General features: G+C 34.6%; 1 protein-coding gene and 1 long non-coding RNA gene across 2 annotated transcripts in view; one reads left to right on the top strand and one right to left on the bottom strand.

The window, feature by feature from the left end:
- The window catches only part of LOC145267063 (uncharacterized), a 15,916-nt gene extending 8,643 nt beyond the window's left edge, over window positions 1-7,273 (bottom strand). Inside the window, exons 1-2 of the long non-coding RNA XR_013864814.1 lie at window positions 7,211-7,273; window positions 1,460-1,536 (exon numbers count right to left, since the gene is read on the bottom strand). This is a non-coding gene — a long non-coding RNA (uncharacterized LOC145267063). The remainder of the gene's footprint in view (window positions 1-1,459; window positions 1,537-7,210) is intronic.
- Window positions 7,274-7,929: 656 nt separating this feature from the next.
- LOC145267061 (retinaldehyde-binding protein 1-like) overlaps window positions 7,930-17,021 on the top strand; it is a 70,556-nt gene continuing 61,464 nt past the window's right edge. The window contains exon 1 of the mRNA XM_080123015.1: window positions 7,930-10,657. Coding sequence (XP_079979141.1) covers window positions 10,542-10,657 — 116 coding nt within the window. The 5' untranslated portion in view covers window positions 7,930-10,541. The remainder of the gene's footprint in view (window positions 10,658-17,021) is intronic.

Below are 17,021 nucleotides of genomic sequence, written 5' to 3'. Positions count from 1 at the left end.
TTTTACCTGAATATTACTTTCAACTATAAATCATTTTCTAGTCGATGAATTTTCGTAGTTTTTGGATATATTACTATTTTCGACATGACAATTAAGTGAGTGATGTTGTTTTTGCTTAAAATCACATATGCAAGAAAATCGATCTGTCGACTCTAACTTAACAAGCACCAACACTTTCTTACATCTGAGGCTATTCTCTGTCTCTACAAATCCATTATCAGACCATGTATGGAGTACCATTGTCATATTTGGGCTGATGAATTCGTGTCCCATTTGAAGGTTCTTAACAAACTGCAAAAACATATCTGTAATTTGATTGGCCTCAACTTTTCTTCTTCTATGCAGCCTCTCTCTCATAGGCGTGATGTTGCTAGTCTCAGTCTTTTCTACAAATACTGTTATGGCCTGTGTTCCTCAGAATTGTCGGATCTATTCCCTGCTTCCTTTGTTCAAGCTCGTTTGACTCGTTAGTCTAGAGGTCTCGATCAATTCGCTGTTTTAATACCTCATTGTAATGCAGTTTCCTATTCCAGTAGCTTCTACAAAGTTGTAGAATTCTCTTCCTGCTCATTGTTTTCCTTCTACCTACAGCCCTGGTCTTTTACAGACTAAGGTCGGTAGGCATCTCCATCTCCTGTCTTTGCAATAATCAGCTTTTGTTAGCTCTTTACATTAAGTGGTTTCATCCGTTGTCTTGAGCGATTTCCATAAAAAAATGTGTTCGCGCTTACTGATGCTACAAAAAAAAAAAAAAGAATCAATCATAGATGACCCGTGACCTGTTGGACCAAGGTTGGGACATAATACATTACATGAGGTCAATAAGCATCTCCTGTCTTTGCAATAACCATCCTTCGTTCTTGTTAGCACCTTACATCAAGTGGCTTCATGCCGTGTCTCGAGCGATTTCCATAAAACAAAACACAAAGTGAAAAAAAAACTCTGTCAATCCATTATTTATGTATTTTCTGTTAATACTATATTATCATATATTCATAAAACAGGCCAGTCAGAGAGAGTTTTGAGTTGGCCAACAGATGGGGTTCAGTCGAGACTAGAGGTATTGGCTTGGAAGCGATTTGGTCTCTTGCAGTCCCTAAAAGCATCCAGTGGACACATTGAGACGATATAGAAACAAAGAGAAATGCATGCAAACTCCGAGATAAATTTTAAAAAGGAACTGTAATAAAAAACAAACAAACTTACAGCCTCCTCTTAACATTACTTTTTTGTATTATAAAATAAAATAGCCAATTTGAAACCGTAAACAGACAGCCATGTTTTTTTTTTATTTTGAAAATTTTTGAAGATGAAATGGGTTTAATGATTTTTAACTGATAAAGAGCGACTATAATGGGAGGTAATTCATTTCTCATTCATTAATATTTGCGATGATGATAATTTTTTTGTGACACTGGATGTATGGACAAGTGAATTAATATTTAGATAATATGTTTACCTGAGCCTTCCAGGCGCATGCTTCCATTTAAAATTTTTAGTTTGATCATGCAGAGTTTTGTAAACTGTACACCAATGCTACAAAAAAAAAAAAAAAGAAAAAAAAAGAAAAGAATCAATCATAGATGACCCGTGACCCCCCTCCCTCGTGACCCGTTAAACTAAGGTTGGTACATAGTGCATTGCATAAGGTCAATAAACATTTCCTGTCTTTGCAATAATCATCCTTCTTTCTTGTTAGCTTCTTGCATCAAGTGGCTTCATGCCTAGCCTCGAGCGATTTCTATAAAACCAAACACAAAGTGAGAAAAGAAACTCTGTCAATTCATTATTTCTGTATTTTCTGTTAATACTATTTCTTTTATTAATTACTGTTCATGTTATTTCCAGCGGCTGTTTAAGGCCACATCACAGAGAGAGAGAGAGAGAGAGAGAGAGAGAGAGAGAGAGAGAGAGAGAGAGAGAGATGGAAGTTAGAGAGAGAAGTAGTATCAATAGTAATGATGATTGTTCAAAAATATACAGCAATAATAAAGCTATTGTCTATTACTAATCTCTATATATCTCTATTATTATATAAATGGAATTCTGTGTGTGAGTTCGTTTCCTATGGGCTCGAAAATGGCTGGGCCGGTTTCTATAAAATTTCACACTAAGGTACTTTATGTGTTTGGCAGTGTTCTTTGATAGGTTTTGTGTCGATATGTTAGCAATAAGAGAGAGAGAGAGAGAGAGAGTAGTATTGACAGTAATAATGGTTATCCAAACATATGCAGTAATAATAAAAATACTGTCTATTACTAATATCAAATATTAGTGGTAACGGATATAAAGGCTAACTGCGCCAGAATGTAGAAATTTCCAGGTTGATATCTGGTGGCACGTTTAGTCTGTTGGGAGAGATGCATTCTCGGTCTTCGTTAAGACATGCATCTAGAAGAAGAAATACTCTGATGCAGAAACCTGAGGTCTACGGTGTGCTCTGTGTGTGTGTGTGTGTGTGTGTGTGTGTGTGTGTGTATGTGTGTGTGCGCGCGCGCACGAGTTTGTTTCCTATGGACTCGAAAACGGCTGGACCGATTTTTATGAAATTTCACATGAAGGTACTCTATGTGGCTGGCAGTGTTCTTAGATAGGTTTTGTATCAGAATTTCTGCGATAAGTATTAATAATGGGAAAAAAAATCCGATGAAAGAAGGAACAGGCGATTTTGATCAAAGTTAACACCTTACATGACAATTGCATTTGAGGAGTTTTATCATCACACAAGCCAAAATAGCCTAACATATAAAATCAACAATAGGTTCTTTGATATGACAGGAGCTCGTTCAAAATAAATGTTTCTGTTTACAGCACAATTGTACCATGATACTTGACTTTTTCGTTTGAAACTTGAATTCAAGACACTGTAACCGCACAAGCAGTAAGGCCAGGCATATAAAGTCAACAGAATGTTCTTTGATAAGATCAGGGCACATTCCAAATGAATGTTTCTGTTTAGAGCACAATTGAAGCATGATACTTGACTTTTGCATTTTAAACTTTAATGCAAGCCGTTATATATAAAAAAATAATTTTATAAAATCAACACTAGGTTCTCTACAGTGCAATGTAGACTACAATGTATTATGGACTAAATAACTGTAGATACGTATGTGAAGTTTGTCCCAGTGCGCTGTAATAGTTCTCCAACTAGAGGAGGCAATCAATCGATTTGATTGAAAAATGGTCGATTTCACTGATTTCGATAACAATAAAAATATGGGAGTGTGAAACATTTGTTGATCATTATTCAATCCCGAGCAACATCGAGTTTCCTTGCTAGTATTAAATATCAGTGGTAACGTATATAAAAAGTTAACTGCGGCAGGACGTGAAAATTTCCTGGTTGGTATCTGGGGGTGAGTTTAATCTACTGAGAGAATGAACCCTCAGCCTTTGTAAAGACATACATATAGAAGGAAAACTCTGATGAAAAACCTAAGGTCCTCTGCATAGGAATAGCGTGCATTGTATTTGAAGGCTCTATTTTGACAATTAGAGACGGTAGCATGTCCCTGCAAAAAAAACAACAAAAAAAAACCTATAAGGCTTATAGTGATGAAGCAATTTCATTATTCTTCTCAATTCCAATACAAATATTGTGCAGTAATAATGCGCTTAATGCAGTACTGGCTTGAACTAACTGCTTGTGTCCAAATTAAGTACAGAGAGGTCAAAATGTTAAGACAGACAGGTTTCAAACTTCTTGATTTCGATTCACAGACGCGTTGCACCTGCATGCTAGCAGGAGTCACGAGGCAGGTTAGTGCATTTTGAGTGTAAATCGATTAACGAGATTTGCCACTTCCACACTGATATATCTCTTTTTAGATAATCATAACATAGAACATTCACTTAGGGTTAATCCAAAGGTTTATTTACAAAAGGGGATACAAAGCGAGAGTCTCTCTCTCTCTCTCTCTCTCTCTCTCTCTCTCTCTCTCTCTCTCTCTCTCTCTCTCCTTCCCGGAGGAGTATTTCTACATTGTCTGCATATTATTGTACGGAGGGATGCTAGGTCATTCCATTTTAACACACACCTACACCTTAAAACACCTAAAAATAAATAGATAACACACATGTGTTTCCAGTCAGGGGGAGAACTTAAATACCTACTAGACACTGTCCTCGAGTGTCTAAGGTCTCTCTGTACAGGGGTTTGCCAGAACAACCTGGCATGAGGATACTTTTCCCATAGAAGTAAACCCTGACCAAATATTCAAAATCACATAGTATTCGCAGCCCAAATAAGATCTCCTCACTATGGCTAACCCATATTAGCTTTTACGAGGAATGGTGCACCTTCTCCAAGTGATATTACCTCAAGTAATAGCACAAAGCTGGATGCTCCACCAGACTAGATAAATTCTTATCCTGGAATCCAGTAAGACCAAGAGACCAACATGAAAGATATACTACAACGTATAAAAATGGTTAATTGGGGAGAGGAAAGTTATGTTCTCAACTTCTTTACTAACTCAGTGTTTGAGAGATAAAGAACTGTAATGGAACATTCGAATATCTATGTATCTCATATAGATTTCAAGTGTTAGCCTCAGGTTGTGGGCCCCTTGATTTCTGAGAACTTCGACTGAAGTAAAATAAAACAAGAAAGTTAATCATGGTCATTTAGTCGAACTGTGGTCAGTCTGTCAGAACAGGAGATTCCAAGAAGATGAAAGAAATAAGGACGACGAGATAGGGGTGGATAAGAGATAAATCAATAGCAAAATTCCCACCCTTCTTCTAAAGATGATGCAGAGAAACAGGGATGTGACTTCAACCGTGGAAACTGAATAAAGATCCAATTGTCCAGATAATGAGACTTGTGTCTGTTTCTATGCATGAGAGGGCTTTTGTTTCAGGTGCGCCAATGTCGGGACACAAACCACTCGAGGACATGGCCAAGAGGCACGCAAAAAGATATAAAAGGTACGTTCTGCTTCATTTTTATAAACTCCTCAAAAGGGTTGATGTGCCGTAAAAGTGAAGATTGACATGCAATATAAACAGACTCCCCCCCTCCCCCCATGTTACACGATTATAGATTCTGATTCTTTCAAATTTCTAAATAAAGAGTTTGCTTCATTTTTATAAACTCCTCAAAAGGGCTGATGTGCCGTAAAAGTGAAGATTGACATGCAATATAAACAGACTCCCCCCTCCCCTCCCCATGTTACATGATTATAGATTCTGATTCTTTCAAATTTCTAAATAAAGAGTTTGCTTTTTGGGGAAAGTTACCACAAAAAGCATAAAATATGTACACATGTCAATAATTTTCCCCCACTCTTTATCTGTGCATAAACCTAAACATAGATTCCATGAACAAAGTTTCTTTCTTAGAACTGCACACCTGTGGAACTCTCTTCCGTTTCCCTGCTTTCCAACTGACTATAATATGATCGTCTTCAAGTTCAATTTAAACAAATTCTTGATGAACCGTCCCCTTAAGTAATCCAATTTACCAAATTTCCACTATTAACGATTACTACGATATTGTCCCATTAACTACTGTACACTCTTTAACCCTTATCCTCGAGTGGCCTCCGGGCCTTGATAAGTGCTGACTCCTTTATAAAGAAAATAAAAAATAATCTCGCCTGATTGACTCTGGACTGCTTGTAAATTTAATATTTTCTAGGAACTCCCACCTATGGAGAAAGCCAGCTCAACATGCCCAGGATAAATACTGCGCCAAAACAGGATAATTTCTTCAGCAGAGCATAAAACTGTGACTTTTAGGTTGGAGAAATGTCAGAAGATAAAGCAAAAGTTTATCTCGAGGTGAAATTAAAAAAATGTCTTCCAAATGATGACGATGACGATGACGAATGGTAAGCGGTGTTCACATTATAAGCTTTGGCGGAACCATTTTTGAGATAAACTTTTCAAAGACATTAATTAGGTCAAGAGGCAAAATGGACATAACACACATGATATACAATACAAGGAATCTAGTGCCTGTATTGATCTGATATTGGCTGGGAGACATTATGCATTCATTTTTGTTTCAAGAATTAAAAAAAAAGTTAAATCTATTATTAATGGAGATTTGATATCTGTTTGTCTGAAGCAAAAACTATACTATTATTTCCATTACTAATATCGATTTGGTATCTGTCTGTTTGAAGCCATAACTATACTATTACTTTTATTATTAACTGGCCTGGGTGCCCGGCATTGCCCGGCATTGCCCGGCATTGCCCGGGTGTTTGGAGGTGTATGTCAAGCAAAAAAAAAGTGGTAATAGGCATGCAGGCTCAAACCCGTGACGCAAAGGCAGAAAAGAATATCATCAATGGTTTGATTTGGTTACTTAATGGGACAACTCAACAAGATGTAACTTTTCACCTTTAAAAATATACTCCATGATGCGACTGGAAGTTCGGAACGATAAAATTAGGCAAAGTCAATCTAACTGATACGATGATGTGCAAAAATGGCTCGCAAAAAATCGACCCCTTCCTTGTAGAAAAGTGCCCAGTTGAGGGTGAAGGAATTAATGATTTTGGCCAACTTTTCGATATTTGTCGTCCGAAGGGCCGAGCTTCAAAATGATACTGATCTTGTGAAAATCCGTCGCCTCTGTCGAAAGTTTTAGGCAGATATACAAACATACATACATACATACATACATACATACAAACATACATACATACATACAAACAGACAGGTGAGATTTATATTAAAGATGGAGATTTGGTATCTGTCTGTCTGAAGTTGTAACTGTACTCTTATTTCTATTAATAATGGAGATTTTGTATCTGTCTGTTTGAAGTTGTAACTGTACTCTTATTTCTATTAATAATGGAGATTTTGTATCTGTCTGTCTGAAGTTGGAACTGTACTCTTATTTCTATTACTAATGGAGATTTTGTATCTGTCTGTCTGAAGTTGGAACTGTACTCTTATTTCTATTAATAATGGAGATTTTGTATCTGTCTGTCTGAAGTTGGAACCGTACTCTTATTTCTATTAATTGTACTATCATACTAATACTATCTTTCAATGTTCAATGCAGGTGGTGTAGTATTTATTCTGTTGTCATGAGACTATTTTCCCAGGCATTACTCTCTATTTTTGGTGGAGGAGAGGAATAGTGTAGTATCAGTTCATGTTGTTGCCTTGTTAGGGGCAAGAAATAAAGACACAAGAGGAGAATTTAGTAAAAACGAAAAAATATATGAATGAAAGCAGAGACACATACACATGAAAAAGTTACTAATGAGATGGTTCCGTCTGACTGTTAGGAGTGTTTGCTGGAATAATGACTTCCACTAAGAGCTTGTAGCAGCAGGAGCAGATATACTCGCGATTTAATAGTTTGAATAGGTAACATGATTGCTGATTGATTGTAGCAGTCAACTTCCTTTCTGGCTTATCCAATCAAAGACCATTACTTAAGTGAGTTGACCACGTGACTGAGGTTACATCCACGGCAATTCTCTCTCTGTCTTCCTAGCTCCCATACTAGTAACATCCCTACATAGCATGGACCCATCCCCAACTACTTGACTGGGATGCAATACAACCCAGGCTCGTTGGATCCGGGAGGTCTGCTAAGACGACAAGACAGAGAATCCATTGTGGCTATCGCAAAAAACGATAAGTTCAACCACAAATATGAGTACATAAATTCTACTTTTCCTGTGGGAGTGTCTAATCTTTTTGTCCAATCAGAAAGAACAGACAATCTTGACTATAAGCGAGATATTTTCAGAATTGTGTTGTTGTTTTTTTTTTTTAGTGACATTAACAGCTTTGAAACGCTGTTATTTATTTTTTATTTTTCCGCTACTTTAATGTTTTTAAAAAAGCTATAAGCTCTTTTTATTATCATTTATACAAATATATGAATGAGTCGCCCGGCGTTGTCCGGGTGTATGGAGGTGTGTATTGAGCAAAAAAAAAAAAAAAAAAGAAAAAAAAAAGTGGTATAAGGTAAACAGGTTGAACCCGTACCCGAAAAAAACAAAACAAAAAACAAAAAAAAAAAACAAAAAACATGACGTCTTTGCTGTTGCGTCGATCGCCAATCCAGAAATAGCAAAGGTTTAAATTAAGGCTAGTCAATCAAAAAGAGAGGATGACTTTCGAAAATATAAGCAAAAACAGCAATCCTTCCTTGTAGAAAAGTGCTAAGTTGACGGTGAAGGAATTAATGTTTTTAGCCAAGTTTTCGATATTTGTTGCCGAAAGGGTCGAGCTTAGAAACGATACCGATCTCATGAAAATTCTTCACCTTTGTCGAAAGTTTTAGGTAGGCATACAAACATACCTACATACATTTAAACAGACAGGTGAGATTTATATTATGGATGGGACGTATTTTTAATTATTTATTCATTTTTTATTATAAAATGTTACTATGTGACCACAAAGTATACCCATAGACATGCATGCTCCTAGTTCTCAAACATCAGTTCAACTAGGATCGAACTCATGACACCAGTATCTATAGTCTAGCATTCTACCAATGAGCTACGATGACTCAACACTTGAACGAGTATTTTTTATGATTTTTTAAATTTAAGATTTGTTGTTATTGTTTTTTAGCGACATTAACGGCTTCGAAACGCTGCTATTTATTTATTTATTTATTTTTATTTTATTTTTTTATTTCTTTTTTCCTTTTCCATTACCTTAACGTTTTTATTCACACACACACGCACGCACACACACACACACACACACACACACACACACACACACACACACACACACACACACACACACACATGAATGAGTTGCCTCTTATTTTTATTTATGGGACGAATTTTCGATATATGGACGATTTTTCTTTATTTTTTATATTTTTAAAGGTGACAGGTTACATCTTGTGAGTAGCCCCATCAAGTAACCAAATCAAACCATGGTCTGCAATCCTCATAGTGTTTGTCTCACAAACCTTAAGTTTTGTCCTTGAATGGCTTTTGGCCTTTGATGAACGGTGACGCATTAGCAATATATTGATACAACGGCCTAGAAAGAAAATGTCTGCTAACTTCTAGTTTTATGTAAAAACTAAAACTACCTTTACTTCACATAAAAAATAATTGTTTATAAGAAAAGTTTGCTTCGTCCTCACCTTACAAAAAAAAAAAAAAAAGAAAAAAAAGAAGACTTCTTTAGTATTTGTTGTGGCCCTAGGAAAGAGTCACGAAGAAAAACATGAACAACAGTTTTAAGTTGAAAGAATATATTGTACAAGAAAATAAATACAAAGAAAGGTCTTCTGGTTTTCCCAAATGTTGAGTTAGACAGTTTATAATCTCAGGTTATGTTGTGTTATTTTCTCCACAAGAGTATTTACTCTCAGGATTTTTATAATGTTTAGAAGAGTCCATTATGAGTGAAAGGGTAAGTTCACATACCTCCCACCCTTCCAAGCCATTTATTAAAACCGTCTGCTTCCATATTCATATTAGTTGCCCTGAAGTTTCGTTACCTCATAAGATTGTCATCCTTATAAGTAAACGCAACGGCCATTTTTTTCATTTATTCTTCTTGTCTGACATTAACGCTGCATACTGTACAAAATAAGGTTTGTACTAATTTTTAATCACACGCTTCCCTCTTTGTCTCCAGATACACATCCTTTTATCCACTGATTCCATTGTTTCCATTTTTCTTTGATACACTTCTCAACTTTTTCATTTCATCGTCATGTCACCCTATGTTGAGCATTTCTGGTTAGAAGACTCCATTATGAGTGAATGGGTAAATCCCCATATCAATATTGAATGGCAAAATAAATTTTTTAAACATTTTTATTTCCAACCATCAATTGACTGTGAATAAGGGTAAACTGCAGATTTCACAGCTCCAAGAATCGGTTGGCAATCCCTTGAATCATTTGGAAATTGTCAGACAACTTCATGACAAGTTGAAATATTGTTATTTCTTCAGTCCGCATGAAATCATTGTCATAAACATCGTTTACAAGACATGTCGGACACATCCTAAGAACTTAGCAGCCATTTTCTTTCCGAGCCGTTGTGCCTACATCTTATCAACTAAAAAATGTAAACAAAGAATTTTAGTTCATGGTTTGAGTCTATGCAAAACAAGGGAAAAGCATGGACTCTATACCTAATACATGCTGAAATAACGCTATTAAGAAAGCCATTCTTAACATGGGAAAGGGAGAGTGTTCTGTAACTATTTTATATTTTCACCTAACAATTTAATAAGCAAAAGATAGTTCTTATGCAGAGAAGGTACCGTGCTGAAATAATACCGTTATTTAGAAGGCTATTCTTAACATGGGGAGGGAGTTTTGTGTCTATGCAAAACAAGGGAAAAGCATGGACTCTATATCTAATACGAGATATCTAGCATCTGGTCTATCAAAACAAAGAATAAAAGGTCTGACGAGATGCAAAGCAAATTTCACTACACGGGTTGTATCAAAAATGTCTGACAAGACGCAGAGCACAATTCACTGTATGCAGGTCTGACCGCTTCCCGCTAACTCCTCCCAGCGACCTGCTTTTATCGTGTCAGGCATGCCTCATTAGCAGGTATGTCATGTGACCATGCAAGAACTGTGCAAGATCGAGGGCTTTAAAAAATCACGGACGCCATCTTGGATCTTTTTCATTTTTCTTTCTTCTCAACTCGCAGGACAGACAGACATAGGGATGTTTCCGAGGTGAGTGTTGATTCTTTATTTATCGTTTAGTAATTCGCAATTGCATTTTTTGGTCGCCCACATTGTGAATTGAACCCTTCAGGAGAATATCACTTTTACAATTGATTTTTCCAAATACTCTAACCACTGCGCCATAGTTCCTACGAAGTTTGGGAACATTGAACCTATTTTATTTCTAGTTATAAATAACACTATTTATTGCTAATTATTATTTCTATATTTTACTAGAGAGTGGAACGATAAAATTGTCATTCTAGAAAAGACGACATGATTCCATTTCCGTTTGATGAAAACAGGTTCTCTCTTTTTTGATGCAGACCATCTACTAGTTGGCCAGTTATGTACAAATCCCAAGAGCGATAGGAGCTTTCTATCATGTCTGAAAGTGACACAATATTCAACGAATGAGTTCGGAGATGCGCCACTGTACAACTCATGCTCTTTACTGATCCAAGTAGTGACATCAGGACCATTGCCAGCACCCTCAAAATGCATCGCTGGATTGCCATGAATAACAGAGACGTGCCCAGGATGATGAAAACAGTTTCTGGCCACGGTTATGGTTTTTGGTGCCATTTCAAATCATGTCACCTCACATCTCTAAAGAGTATCATTGAGTACAGGCTAAATTTTCAGATTAAAAAAGAAAATTAATGTAGTATTTTTAATGACTGCAATAGTCGGGGATCAATTTGTAATGATAATGAACACACTTTTTTGCTACATCAGTTGTTAATGCTGCCCCTAGCCTTTAAATGTTTCCCTTTTCTGTTGGTAAGATGTATACATTTTTTTTCCAAGGTATTTTGGTAATGTGAAAGCTAGGCGTGTAATCACCATAAAAATTTTCAAAAAATTGAATCTAAATGCTAGTGGGTGTTCACTGCAGTAAAACGTTATAATTCAAAATTTAAACCCGTAAGCATTAATAATCGCCTGAAAAATTTACAAATAAGTGAATAATAAAAGCAAATTGTAGGAGCACCATTGTTCAGGTAAAAAAGGTTATAATGAAAAATGTTTTCACAACGACGTTCGGAAACTGACAAGTTTAGCTGAATTTTGAAGTTAAATAAATTCATTATAAAAATCCTTTGAAAGATAAATAAAGATTTTCTGGGACTATTTCAAAGATAATTAATAAAGTCATAAGATAGTGAATTAAGTAAAAAAAAGCACCTTGTTTTTACGAATAAATGGCTTAATTAGCACCCAAAAACGAAAGATTGTGGCTTCGCACAAACAAAATAAACAAAGCCATCTACATGAGGAAGCACAAAATGTCAGAAAGTCAAGAGGCTGTCTGAAAACAACGTCAGGTAGTTGGAGCGTGATTTCCTTTTTTCCCCAGCCGTGCATCCGTTAAAAATAATGGGTTCATTATATTCCGTGATCATTATTTGATAAATACTGAAAATTTCATTAAAATTGGTTAATTTCCTGATTTTTGGTGAATTTTAATATAAGGAAGAAGTCAAAATGTTTATATATTTTGAGCATCGGCTATTCATTTTGCCCATACCTACTAAATAAAATAAAATTTTGTAGCTAAGCAAACAGTAATAATATCGTGACACCATCTTGGAAATAAAGAAAATAACTCAAAATAATTAAAACCTGCGACAGTTTGGAAAGTCAATACTAAAACACTTAAATTCGCTTAAAAATGATTTTCTTCATAAAATAAAACTACTTGTTCAATTTTTGTGATTTTAGGGGAAATTCTGGACACGCACCAAAATATCATTTTTTTTTTAATAAAAATAAATTGTTAAAAGTAGTCTTTGTGAAAATAAATTGTTAAAAACAATCTTTGTTAAAATAAATTGTTTAAATTTTTTTTAAAATGAGGGGGAGATAAAATTTAAAAAAAAAACACATAGTAGAAATAAGGAAAATATTTAGCATCAGCTGTTGAAAACATTTTGAAAAAAAAAAAGTAGAAATATTTCCTTGATATTGCCATTCTAAAGTAAAAAAAGAGGCTAACAAAGGCATATTTATTTATTTCATAAATTCAATGAATTAAAAACTGACTTACCGAATAATGCAAGGGAGAAAACTCGTCGTTTATTAGGCAAGGGAAATAACTCTGTGAGAAATCTAAGATCTGATGAAAATATCGTTGGCCACTGTCTTGAAAAGCAAAAGAGAAAGACTGATATATATATATATATATATATATATATATATATATATATATATATATATATATATATATATATATATATATATATATATATAAAACTATAAACGGACGAAATGCTTTATCCTTTACTAAAGAAGCTACGCAAACAACAATTGGTGAATATTCTATGCTCACAAACTTCTTCTACCTAGTATTTGTAAAGTTTTCTTTGTAAAATTACGCTAACATTAATAACTTCCTCGGTCTCGGAGGATTTCTTCAATCACTAGAAGCTTCCAGCAACACATTTACAATCATGCAATGCAATACTCTTTTTCCACTAGAATGATGCTCCAGAACTCTTGTCTTATAAAAAAAATGTACATCTTGCCGCAATATTAATGGAACCCAATCTTTTTAATTTCACCTACACGGGGAGACAGTGCACATATCTCTCTCTCTCTCTCTCTCTCTCTCTCTCTCTCACACACACACACACACACACACACACACACACACACACACACACACACACACACACACACACACACAAAAATTATCCTTTTCTGGTTAAATAAAAATTATAATTTTAAATGTTTGTAATTGTTCCTGAGTCGTTGCTATTTGCTGATGTTTTTTTAAATTTTTTTTTCCTTGATGAAGAAAGGAGTTTCAACCCATGTTCTCGTCTTCGTCAGGGATTTGGAGACCGATCGAAGCCCTTTCACTCTACAAATGACCAAGTGAAGAAAGGAAAGTTCTTTGGGCTGTCAAATATCGGTCAGTGGTTATCTTCAGTCAAAGATAGTCGATACTTGAGTGTCCAGTGGACAGGGACTGAAAAGAGAGAGGAAATATGTCTTTTCTCGTTGTCAGAGTTGTCTCTGCTGACCGACCACAATTCCCAAATGGGCTCAAGTAGTTCTTTGTTCTTTCAAGGGACCGATGAAATCAATGCACGCTGCAAGCTGATTGATCAGTGTATAGCCAAATCGCTGAACAGAGACATTTCTCTGCAAGAGAAAATAAATTCTGCCCCCCCCACGCACGCGCGAGCGCGCGCACACACACACACACACACACACACACACACACACACACACACACACTCTAAGTATGACGCTAATTTTTGACATCCATAACAAAAAATACAAGTAAAAACTAGTAAAATGAAAATAATTCATTGTAATTTTTATATTGAAGAAGAAGGATTAGGGTTTAAATCGCACATAAACATTATTTATTTTGCACTCTATAAAATCGGCGAAATTTGATTTGAACATCGCAAATTGAGAAAACCTTAAAAAATGACAAAAAATTACAATGACAGCAAATTTTTCAGAAAACAGCCAAATTAAACACAAAAAATATAGGGGGGTGGAAAGTAAGTATAAATATACATTATACCTTGTTAAAGTTTTGCTTCAAACATTAGTCAAGTGAAATATAACAGTAAAAGTCTTACCTTTAACTTGAAATATTATGAAAAAGACATATATAGGTGTGTATATCAAAAAAACAAAAAAAAAATTATCATATTTAAGCAGACAACACTTAAAACAATTAACTTCCGGTATCTATAGATGGTCCTAAGTAACAACTTTTCCTTGTTGACAACGATGTTTAATTTTTAATACCGTAATTTGTAGCCCCCCTCCCCCCCAAAATAATATTTAAATTATTTCTATTAAATTCCACTTTATTTTAGGAAATAATAATTTTTTAATTCCTAAAACTAAGCTTTATTTAAATTTTTTACTAAATTCTTAAATTAACTTTATTAAAACTTATTTTATGTCAAAATACGTAGAAATAACATTTGGTTCCATTTTTCCCGTTTTTTAGGGACTTTTTTTTTTTTTTTGAAAACTCACCAGTTTTATGGAGAGTTCAAAAAAAAAAAATGTAAAAAATGAGATTTTTTTAAAGAATTTTTCTTTTTGAGAATACAGCAAAAATTACAATGAATCAATTTTATTTACAAGTTTTTACTGTTATTATTTTGCTATGAATGTCGAAAATGCCACCTTTATTAGTCATACACTCTCTCTGTTTCTTTCTCATTCGGGCACAAACTTTTGCAACCGCAATACAAAGTAGAGTACTTGTTAAGATATAGGCAACAGCCCGATTGACATTTCTGCATGACAGTGCAATGGGGCGAGTGTGTGTATTTTAGCTTTAGAGGGCGTGTGTCAATCAAACAGGGGTTGATAAATCATATCACCCATTAAAAAAAACAAACAAAAAAAAACAAAACAATATTATTAAAAATTTATCACTGATTGAAAAAAACAAAAAACAAACAAACAATATTATTAAAAATTTCTGTAAATTTTTATAAATAAATACATAAAGACGTCTACATTAAAATTATATTTTGTTCTATTGACAAACCAAAAATTATATTTTGATATGTTTATACAATCTTACTGTGAAAAAAAAAACCCCAAAAAACAAAACAAAACAAACTATCTTCGTGTAAAAAAAAAATGTTCTTAAACCTTTATGTTTCATGTATTTAAAATTATATTTTGCTACATTTTGCTAAAATTATATATTTTTATACAATCTTATTGTGACCCCGCCCCCCAAAAAAACAAAAAAAATTATATTTTGCTACATTTTGCTACATTTTGCTAAAATTATATATTTTTATACAATCTTATTGTGAAAAAAAAACAAAAAACAAAAAAAAACAAAAAAATTATATTTTGCTACATTTTGCTAAAATTATATATCACAATCTTATTGTGAAAAAAAACAAAAAAATTATATTTTGCTACATTTTGCTAAAATTATATATTTTTATACAATCTTATTGGGAAAAACAAACAAACAAAAAACAAATAAAAAAAAATTATATGTTGCTCCATTTTATACAATCGTACAGGAAAAAACCCCCAAAAAGAAAACAATTCTAAAAACAATCTAAAAATTGTTTCATGTTTTTTACATTTATTATCACTTATAAATCAATCTCATTTAAAAGAAATATTAAAACATTAAAATTATATTTTTTATACAATAAATGTTTCGCTTTTCCTATATTTAAAAAAAAATAAAATAGAAGGTGAATTCTTTTTTTTTTTTCTTTTTCTACTGTTCTTCTTCTGATCCCCTACTATCTCTTTTTCTCGCTCCCTCTATCACACAATACCCTCTTTCTCTCTCACACTATTTCACACACACATACACTATCTCATTCTTTATCTGTCTCATGTAAACACACACAGACACACTCTCACACACTTGTACGCCCCCCCACACACACACCCTCTTTCATACACTCACTCTCTCACACACACGCACGCACACACACTCTCTTTCATACACACACAAACATTTTCTCTCACATAAACACATACACTTTCATACAAACACACACACTCTCTCTCTCTCTCCCTCCCCCCTTCTCTCTCTTTCTCTGACAACCGATTCAATATAATAGAAAAAAGAAAGGTAAGAAAAATCTGTCTGCTTTTAACCTAATCTCAGTGTTGTTTTCGCAACAACTATCAGTACAGATTTTTTAAAAAGTAATTTCACGCCCCCTTCCTCACCAGTCACCACCTCATAACATCTGCACTAATTTGGTCTCTGGTTGTCCCAGAGGAATTAATTTGTTTGGTTTGTGTTTTTTAAAAACATAAACAAGCTGTGGAACATACAGAATCTTGTGATACAAGATTTGTTAAGTGACCTTTGGTCATTTCTGAATTGTGGTCTCTCTCTCTCACGCACGCACACGCACACACACACACACACACACACACACACACACACACACACACACACACCCCCCCCCCCGCAATTCTACTTTCAGTTAAATAATAAACTTGATGATCTATTTTTTTTTTTTATAGACGTGAGCTTCATTATCTAGTGAGTGAATCGAGTCGAGTCCGGACAGATCGACCGCGAATCTTGCCACTGATAAGTGGAGGGAGAGAGAGAGAGAGAGAGACAGACAGACAGACTAGGAGAGAGAGAGACAGAGACAGAGAAAGAGAGACAAAGATTGAGAGAGAGAGAGAGAGAGAGACAGACAGATATACAGAGAGAGAGAGAGAGAGAGAGAGAGAGAGAAGACAAAGAGACAGAGGGAGGGAGGGGGAGAGATAGAACGGAAGAAAGATAAATATGGAGACAGAGAAATAGAGACGTTAGGGTAATGAAAAAGAGAGAGAGAGAGAGAAAGGGTAAAAGTTATAAATAGATAAAATTCTAGATAAA

Source organism: Euprymna scolopes, chromosome 42 (assembly GCF_053919585.1).
Source record: "Euprymna scolopes isolate OS-2025 chromosome 42, ASM5391958v1, whole genome shotgun sequence".
NCBI lineage: Eukaryota > Metazoa > Mollusca > Cephalopoda > Sepiida > Sepiolidae > Euprymna > Euprymna scolopes.
This window is presented reverse-complemented; position numbering and strand designations above follow the sequence as displayed.